Genomic DNA, 10,520 nt, shown 5'->3' on the forward strand with positions numbered 1-10,520 from the left:
AGGATATGTCTTATCCTCAGTGCGGCCTATCAAACCAACGGTCTGGATCACCGAACCATGCGTCCCGTTTGAACAAACTCAAGGTCCGACATCACACATTTCCTCACGTATGACGTGTTAGAAAATTCATTGACACGTCAGTCAATTTCTTCAAAGTCAAGGGTAATTCAGTAATTTCTAACAAGAGTCGGTCAATCCACTGGGAATAACGAAAGAGCAAAGAAGACTTCTTTCCGCCAGTTTCCAATCCCACCCAGGCAGCTTCGGCGAAAGAGAAAACAGCAATTCCAGACTCAGCTGTCGCTCGACTGGCATCAATCCCTCTCTTTCCTCGAACCCAATCCTTTTTTCCTTTATATAGTCTCACCCATCTTCCCAATTTCCAATCCATCGCCTCTCCTACGAAAAACCCATCTCGATTTTCTCTCAGAAATGGCAAAAAATGCAGTAGCTTTCGAGGATTTCATTCCTCTAATGGCAGAGAAGCTTGGAGAAGAAGGTCTTATGGGGGAGCTTTGTAATGGCTTCCGTCTGTTGATGGATGGAGAGAAGGGCCTGATTACGTTCGAGAGCTTGAAGAGGAATTCTGCTGTTTTGGGGTTGGAGGGGATGAGTGATGATGAGATTTTGAGCATGTTGAGGGAGGGAGATATGGACGGTGATGGTTGCTTGGATGAGATGGAGTTTTGTGTTTTGATGGTTAGGATGAGCCCTGAACTGATGGAAGATGGGAAAAGATTGTTGGAAGAAGCTGTTGAGGAGGAGTTGAGAGAGTTTATGAGGTAGAATAGATTTTATTTTTATTTTTTTCTTTTTCTAACTGATTGTTTTTGGAGATGTACACATCATTTTCTTATGAATAAAATATTTTTCTGTTCTTCATTTCCTCCCTCTCTCCTTCTTTTGAGATTTTGATGATGGCCCATTTGGTAGATGGATAATGGGGTTTTGGGTTTTTACTAGTGGAACCCATTTGTTTGATGATCCAGACCTTTGATCTGTTGGGGCCCACAATGGATTGACTATGGCCAGGAATCTCCTATAAAGAACAATTATCACCTTTCAAAATTTGTGGGATGATGGCTTCAAAGAAGATTACAAAATTATTCACATTTGGTCCCATATGGGAGATTTTTAAGGTATGGGTCATCAAGGGTCCCTCCCAACAAATGAATGATCTGGATCACAGGGTCAATGGATATTATGAATAGCCTGGGGTTGGATATAATCCTATAATTTTCCTCTTTTTCAGACATTATTGTTGTGGGCCTGCATGAAACCTTCTTCCTTCCAATAACGAGGAATTACATTTGCTAAGATGCAAGATTTCGCACATGCGAATCATGGGGTTCGATCATCAAGCATGGTGATCTAATGGCCTTTTCTGGTTAGGTCATAAAAAATTATGATTGGCCCATTGTAGATGTAGGGCTGTAATTATGGGGCCGACAGAGGTTTTGGTTGTGTAGGTAATTGACGGTACCCATGCAAATTTTCGCATTTGTTCGGTCTCAATCTGGCCAATTTTTAATAGACCGATCACCTACATGGGCATTTTCAGCCACTAGATAGAAGTAGCTAATGGCCCTGTTCTGCATCTTGTGGCTGAGAATGCCCTGTACTACAAATAGCGTTGCAGGCACCTGTAATTGATTAGTTTTCAATTTTTGCAAGTACTAAATTTTAAGAATTTAAAGATTTTAGAAGTTTTTAATCCCTTTTAGCTTTGGCCTTATTCACTTTTGTACCCAGCTAGGGGATTACACCGAGTCTAGCTGACCTCAACTCGTCTTCGCATGGCCACTAGCTGACCCCAGCTCGAACTTGGCTTGGCTCGGCTCGGCTTGGTCCTCAAGCCTCGAGCCTAACTGGACAACTCAGCTCGGTTCAGTCGACAACTCAGCCAGTTCAAGCTGAGTTTGAACCAAAATTGAGCTTTTCCGGCATTTTCACTAACACATGCTGTGCACTTTCAATTTCTCACTGAATGTAAAATAACAGTAGCTGTTTACAAGTATTTCATCAAACACATTATAGGCAACATCAAAATAAAGGAAAAATGGCATTTGTTTCACATACATACATTCCTTAAATGGTATTTATTTCACATACATACATTCCTTGTCACTAGCCGACACTTGTACGAGTCATTTCATCAAACACTTGGTGAGCAACATCAAATATTAGTGTAACTGAGTCACCGAACTAGTTCGATCCGTGTTGGGGTTCGATCCAAGTCAAGTCGAACTCAAGCAAGCTTGAACTCAGGTTTGAAATTTTTTCAAGCTAAAATATTCAGCTCGACTCCGCTCGAAATCAGCTTCAAAAAGATTCGAACCAGCTTTTTCGAGTTGGGTTGAGCGAGCTAACCGAGCTAACTTGGTTCGTGTACACCCCTATACGCAGCCAGGTGATCAATGTTGAAACCCAAGCCCAAGCACGTGTAATTTTTGGAATATCTGTTAGGAAAACTTGTTGAAATAAAAGTTTTAAAAGTTTGTTATAATTTAACAGAGTATTTTAAATTAAAAATATATTTTTTCATATATATGTGAATGCTCTTGTGCAAGCGCTGCCCTCACTTCCTCAACTTTTTTGTCTTTAATCTATTAGTGCAATTGCAGTATGGCATGGATTTATAGGTAAATGTGCATTTGGTTTAGAGTCATCACTAACCAAATGAAATTTAGAATTTACTATTAATTAGAAACTATAAAATCACTTAAATTTTGGAAAATCGTAATATTCTCAATTCAAGTTATTTTAAGTACAGGTTTCTGTGATAGAAAAGAAAGAGGTAAGGTGTTATTGTCTGCATACATCAAGTGCAATTTCTACTTTATAAGATTTTTTATATTTAACAGAATTTCTATATAATTTATATTAAGCCCTACTTCACAAAATTTCAAGAATCCGAATAGGTAAAAAATGGAGAAAACAGAGAAAAAAGCAATGTAGAACAAAATAATAGTATATGTGTGTGTTGCTAACATTATCAGAATGTCTGTAATAGAGTGTATGTTGATTTGATATGTGAAAAGGAAAAAGAAAAACTAAACACATAAAATAAATAAATAAGATGACTAGATATCCCCAATTTCAACCCTATTCTTCAGCTTCCGTAGCTTTTTCTACTTATATTATTCACTCCTTTGTCTCTTTGAATTTGGGTAGGGTAACATAGATAAGTGTATTTCCAAATTTTCTAGAGACTTGTATGAATCAGCACATGGAACTGTCTTGCCTGCACAACCGACAACCCTTAAGGGGCACCCAGGCTCACTCCCTTGCAACCTTTTCGCCTCCTTGTTTCTACCGCTCTAAAGCCCTCCAGCCTCCAGATGACTTGCTATGGACATGTAACTGTCTTTTTTGCCCACGCACTCTCGTTTGGGTTTGGTATTTATTTCATCGACAGTGGTTGCTTCTTTGCTCAATTGGAACTTCAGGTACATGTTGTGTACGTTGTCTTTTCTTCTTCACAACTGTTGTGTACGGGAGGTTTCGATGTTTCTAGAGGTCTATCTTCACTAGACTTAGGCATCAGCTGATAGGTTCGATAATTGTTTTTAGGATGTGTCGAGGACCCTTTTAACTCGACTTGCATGGGTTCTTAATACATTTGGAGTCTGGAAAATGTGATTTAATTGAAATTGTAGAAGTCCAGTCTCTAGGTATCATAGACAATTGGCTAGTATCTGATTTCATCGAGTTGTGGGCCCACCAATCCGACTCATTGATCATTTACAGGTCGTGTCGAGGACATTTTATATCTGATTCTTTTGGATGTTAAGGCCTTTTAGGTCGATTTCATTGAAACAGTGTGCACTTTGAACCTTTAGAGGATCCTGGAGATTTGGTTGGGATCAGATTGGCCAGCCGCTTGATTTACGAATTTAGTACCCATCGGTTGTTCCCATGACTTGTTGAAAATGCATCCGATCCAACTTATATGGTTGTTTAATAATTCTTGAGTTACATAGAGATAGTTATAGTGAAGCTTGTCTGAAGTTCCGTAAGTAATTTATTTTCATTTTGGGTAGGGTGCCTACAATATAACTATGAATGCTAGCGGATTCTACCTCCATCTTGATGTAGTCCTTCAAGAGGAGAGAGGGAGGAGGCTCACGCGCTCGCCACTCTTTGATGTGGTGCGAGGTATAAAAATTTTGATTAGTTTTATATTGTTTTTGTGGTTGTGTAATTACTTTCTAAGATAACCGAAAATGGTACGTTTGAATATCTAAAGTCATCATTAGCCAATCAGGCTTACTTATGTACACGGTAGACTAGAATCTGCGGACCTTCCCTGGAGTCAAGAGATTGTAAAATGCCCTGACCTGAAAAAGACTCGTGTGATTTGCCTATAGTGGCGGATGTTTGAGTAATATAAGAATCTCGGTTACAGAAGATGGAAGGGTTAGGCACCCTCTCCTATATGCAATCCGTGTAATCTCTACTTTAAAGGATATGTGACTTTCAAGAAAACTTTAAATCTGCAATTATGACATATGCCTAACCATGCTTTGCATAATCCTATGAAAAGATCTGGCAAGCAGTAATAGCATAGATTTTGAAATGTATTACTTAACATAATAATAAAAATACATATGATTATGTATAATATACATGAATGCATGAAATGGTCTTGGTTCTAAAGCTTGATTGGGATGTGAGAAACAAAGAGGGACATCAAACACCTTTTATTTTTTATTCAAAAAGGGATGTTTACTATTTCCTAATAAAAGTATTTTTCATAATTATGAGCAATTCATGATGGACCCTGCCAAATACATGAATCAAATTGTTGATTAGACATATTTTCATGTAACGATTATGACCATCCATATTTAAGCCACTGATCAAATGATCCATATTTGTCAAATTGCTGTTATGTTTGCATGGCGGCTCATGATAGGTGTGTTGAAACTAAGACAGTCTGGATCAATGGATTGGATGTCTAAGTGTCCTGATGCAACTAGGCGCACTATAACTTACAGTGCACTGAAAGCACTGGAGCATCTCTAAGTCGAATTGATGTAATTAAATACACATTTCCTCTTAATGCTGTCCCAAATGTTTCAACCTCTAATTTTTTATATTTTGCTAAGATTTTGAAACTGATAATTTTAAATCAGGACCATAGCTGTTGGATTTGGGTCATCATGTGATCATCCAAGCCATTCATGTGTCAGCCTCATCATGAAATATGGAGAGCGGTGACTAGAAATATAACACCAACATTGTATTATTTCAATCCCTTCATAATCGAATATTTTTTTCCTTTGAATATGGATAGTCTCCTTTTAACCATTATTAAAAGAGCCAATTGGGTCCCAACGGATGTAGAATAAGTCCATTTTGGGTGGTCCAAAATCAACCCAAATGGTTAATTTAATGCGGATGTCAATGGCCTGAGACCCAGTCAAAATCCTGTTTACGGGCGTCATTGGTCGAGCATGAACCTGATTTTTAGGCCCAATGGCAGGTCCAGGCTCGACTACCGGCCCAAAAAAATTGGTGGGCCTTGGCTTTACATCTACCATTTTTCAAAGACTTGGCTTTTGAAAATTCATTGTTGAAATTTATGCTGCTATTCATGCCCACGATTATTAGATGGTGGAAGATACCCCTCTAAAGGAACATTGGAGCCCATGGCCAAACAATCTAGAACGTTGATACAATGGGCCTTGCTGTGGATGTTTCATGTACTAAAATTCCCTGAGATGGGTAGATCCCAAACGTATAATGTTTGGCCTAATTCTAGGTTGAATGCAAACCCTCCGATAGTCGAGCATGGAAGGATAGGAGACTTTTAATGCGTAGATCATCCACATTGGGGCCACAATATTATTAACCGTCTTGATCATAAAACCATTTACCCAACTTGGTCCCATTTCTATAAGCGGACGCCCCACGACCGAGTTCAAGATTGGGCCATTCATTCCATGGGCCTCCGTAAAAAGATCACAACCATCAAAGGATTCTTAGTATTTAATTGGCTGCTTGCTTATTAAAGAATGGTCTTTGTTAATACACGTTGGACGTCTTAGCACACCCTTGAAATGAAGAGGTGTGACAGTGGGGCAGGTTGCCTGGCCCGGGCCAAGGCTTGGCTGGGCCTGTTGCCTCAACCGGATCATCAAGTTACAGTTATGAAAGAAGAAAGTGAGCCTGACGCAACCAACACCGCAATAGGCACTTGAACCCCTGTTGAAACTCCTGTGAATCTACCACTAAGCCATGAGTAGGGACCCACTCAGAGCAAAATAACGTTGCTTAAGTCCATACTCGGTTGAACCACTTTCAAACATTCTATGCATGGCCTCAGCTTTGACGGTGGCATGTGACCCACTCTCCATGTCACTGACTTATTGTGTTGGGTGAGGTCCGGGCCTTACTGAATCCACTCACATGAGAGAATGGATGATTGGAATGCACTTGTACGGGGCCCCATTTAACATATGTGTAGCTTGAAAGCACTTTTGATTTGAGTTATTCGATGGGACTCATCACGAAATGCACAAAATTTTTTATAAATTTAAATTATTCCAAACCTTTGATTATGTCACTCTTTGCCATAGCTAAAATTGCTCCCAACCAAAGATAGGGCTAGAGCTGTGTTAGGGGATTGGGGGGTGAGACTAGAGCCAACCCTAGACCATCCCATTGCCAATTCTAGTAAAGGATGTTGCTCTCAATTCAGCCAGTTAGGCCCACTCTTGTGACTGAGGGCTTGGATTAAAAGTCTGTGTGCGTATATAACTGCACAGGCATACCATAGTCTATTCAAGTCAAGGATATTGACTGAATTGGCTGGTACCCTTGCACCGAGATGGACTGATTGGAGACTGGATTTGGACTTAGAGTCATCTTGACCACCAACTAATTGATTTAATGCCCGCCATACTCATGCGATTTGAGCGAGGGAAGAGATTAGCCCTCACAAAGGAGTTCTTTTGTACCAGTGATTATGGAATCGGCCGGTTTAAGGATTTTCTATTTCACAAATACTTCAACATAATATTTTTCAATCAAAATATAAGATTTGCACATAATAGAACAAAAGGTAGCATAAACATGATCGATCTTTATTAATGTATTTGCCATGTTACAACCGTCGTTCTTTATACTCTCATCAAAGTGAGAAATAAGATAAATAAATGACGCGCCTATCAGAATAGACGATCAAGGCAAATGGTCAGCATGATATGATTGAAGTATGAACAACTGAATTAGAACTTAAATGGACATAGGGATCCGATAACTTAAGGTTGTTGATATTTAATCTACTCTTAAGATAGACGTATTGCAATAGGACCTGTTGGGCAGTCGTGAACTACATTAGGGAAAGTAAAATATGCGTAAATATAAAGTAGACCTATAGATAGATATGTTGGCGTATGGCCTCGAGCTCTTCTTCAATTATTCTTTTTATAACTTTTTCAAGACGGTGAAAGCCCCTCGCTAGACTTCTGGATCCTTCTTGCGGGCTTTCCAGATACATAATATTTTCCTTAACAAATTGAAATTTGTCTTAGAAAGAACGGACTTCAAACTCGTTGGCTTCTCAAATCTTCTTCCTTGACAAATCTTTTGCAGAGATATTCATGGTCTACTAAAGATTGGACCTAGGAACCTCTAGGGCTAGCCCTTGATTGATCACGATCAATCAACATCTCCACTGATGGCCTACCTTGTCAACATTGAAATATTGGTTGGTCTAAATCAAACCATCTTTTATTCTTAACCATCCCAGGGGTGACAATCTGGAGTAAGATGGGATTTGACACCCGATACCGATTATCAAAATAGGTTGGATCAAGTTCTCCCATTCTCTTGATTCCAGACAGGTCATGATTATGGACCTAACCCAAATGATGTTTTTGTTCCTCCTTATTGTGGTTCAATCAAAGGTTGGATTCATTTGTAGATTTATTTTTATTTTTTTACACATGCACGCATACACCCCCACACACTCACGTTGTAGTGGGATTTCACCACCTATGGGTACTCAAACCCTTAACCATGTGTTGAAACTCCTTACAGTTTACCACCAGAGCAAGAGTAAGGATCCGATCCATTTAGAGATTGGTTCAATATGAAGATCTTCAAAATCTTCTGAATCATTTTTGGTTCTCTAAACGCTTTTGGAAAAAATTTCTAATTTAGAAAGATTGTAACAGACAGTCTTGTAGATAAGATCATATCTAGTTATGAGATAATATATACTCACCCGACGAGTTTTTTATAGCCGTGCCAAGCATATCCCTCATTTAATAAGCACGTTAATCATGGTCAGATGGCATGCCATGATTTGTCCCCTTAACGGGTCTAATAAGATCGTCTGCACCGTCGCAATAATGATAGAATGTATAACACTAAAGGATGATTAAACGCAGATACTTTTTAAGGGTGAATTTGATTCTGACTATGCCAAACACAGTGTTTCCACATGGCATCTTTCTATTGGTCCACATCAAGATACTGAAAATGAGGGTAAACAAATGGTTCACATAAATATACATTAATCGTGTTACAATCCAAAGGGTTCAATAACCTAACTTAACACATTCCACCAATCTTAAGACTTTTGGCATATTAGTTAGGCTTGGAAGCCATCATAAAGTCCTCTCCGACTCCACATATGAGGCAACTTGTGAAAAGAGTAACTGACCTAGGGTGAGTCACCGCAATCGAGTAAGAGCTATACCGAGAACCAAAGTGCAACTGAAAATAATAATAATAATAATAATAATAATAATAATAAGAGAGAGTTAGTATCTAGACTATCTAGAAAAGTAAGTCAGAGTCAGCACTGGGCTGCTGCAGAGGTCAGACACAGATTGTGATGGAATGTTAGGATCATATATAAGGGTTTAAAAGCCTAACTCTAACTTGACACGTTCCTTCAGTCCAAGGGTTCTTGGCCATTGGTTAGTTTCTTAATTAATAAACGGTAGAGATTGAAAGCGAGGTAGATCTATCAGTTCTGTGTGATTTTCAACCAAGGTCCATAACCAGCATGGCCCACCAATCGAACAGATCTGGATGCAACCCCCACCTGCCACATAGCAGGTACCGGTTCAGTCCAACCTAGTCTTCGGTCTGTTCAAAGTTCAAACGGACGTTTGCTGCCAAGCCATGATAATGGCTAGTTCAACAAAAACGGTCACAGGTCCAAATTCAAAGTTATGAAATTAAATACCTTAGATCATCTAGATGAGTGTGATTTCAACCATTGATCCATCCACAAGGACCACACCAGCCCCACATTTCGACATTCTAGAAATCATATACGTATGTAACGGCCAACATGATATCCCATGAGTAAATTTTAAATTATTTAATTGTGTTGCTAAATTTCATTATTTTCTTAATTAATCTTAATTTATTATAACACTTCAGTAATTAGCAACATAATGGGCATGATCCGTGGACGACAGATCCTAATCTCTGATTTGAGGACACTTGCTGAAATTAGACCATTGGATATTTAGTTATTAACCGTCCATTAAATATCCACCAATCTGGTAGACAAATAATTAAATGACCATATTTTAGGACATGGTATATCTAAACTAGTACACATAATTTGAAGAGTTTGATTTGGATTACTTGTATAACACATATATAATTTTCAATTAATTTCTAAGTGCCTATATATCATCCATCACACTGCCAGAGTATCAATCCAAACCATCCATATCCCCACTTTCAATGGACGAAATATGCCCATATTAAACAATCTTAACCATCTGATTTCAATCATTGAATTGAGGACACTTGTTATATTATTTTCTACCATTCATTTTAATAACCAACAATTAGATCAATGCAATTTTAAAGGCCATACTTCATTCACAGTAATCCCGAGGATACAAACGGTCTGGATTAATATGTATGCATGCCACATGAACGACACCAAAACATACAAAACAATACTCAAATAAAAAATAAAAATTTGTAATGCCTGTATTTCTAATTCATATGGCATAATCATCTTTGGAATCTATGTAAAGGTAGCCTAGATCCATAGCTCAACTGGCAGACTAAGTGGAGATACCTCCCTTCAACACTTGAGGTCTTGGCATCTATCCCTAGCGGGGGTGGCTAACATGGAGTGTGTGTACTGACATGGGTGTGTACTAACAAGCTAACCCATTATTTTTTTAAAAAAAAAAAAAAGTAGCCTAGACCGGCTTTGGACGGGGCTTGGACCCATTAGCTTGGCCCATGAGCTGGGCTTTGGCCTTACATGTATCGTCTGATGAATTTTTGGCCGGTTGTAGGCTCAAGTCATTTTAGCCAGACCATAACTGACTGTATGTGCATGTGTCCTATTATACAATTATGATATTTTAATTCGTGTTGACGATGGGCCATGTAGGCCCAAAGGGTACCCTAGCCCAGGCTGTCACGGCCTTGCCATTTGTGTAACTAAATGGGTGTGGTGTGGGGAGGGTTTAGGTTCGATTTTGGGAATTAAGCCTTTTATTTTTCCCGAACTCAATGCACAG

At 38.9% G+C, this 10,520-nt stretch overlaps 1 protein-coding gene across 1 annotated transcript; it reads left to right on the forward strand.

Moving 5' to 3' along the window:
• The first annotated feature begins 255 nt into the window (after positions 1-255).
• On the forward strand, positions 256-882 carry LOC131237310 (calcium-binding protein KRP1-like). Its single transcript, XM_058235015.1, has one exon. It carries the CDS (start codon positions 433-435, stop codon positions 784-786), a length of 354 nt encoding a protein of 117 aa, XP_058090998.1. The 5' UTR covers positions 256-432; the 3' UTR covers positions 787-882.
• Positions 883-10,520: the final 9,638 nt, after the last annotated feature.

Source organism: Magnolia sinica, chromosome 1 (genome assembly GCF_029962835.1).
Source record: "Magnolia sinica isolate HGM2019 chromosome 1, MsV1, whole genome shotgun sequence".
NCBI classification, from domain to species: domain Eukaryota; kingdom Viridiplantae; phylum Streptophyta; class Magnoliopsida; order Magnoliales; family Magnoliaceae; genus Magnolia; species Magnolia sinica.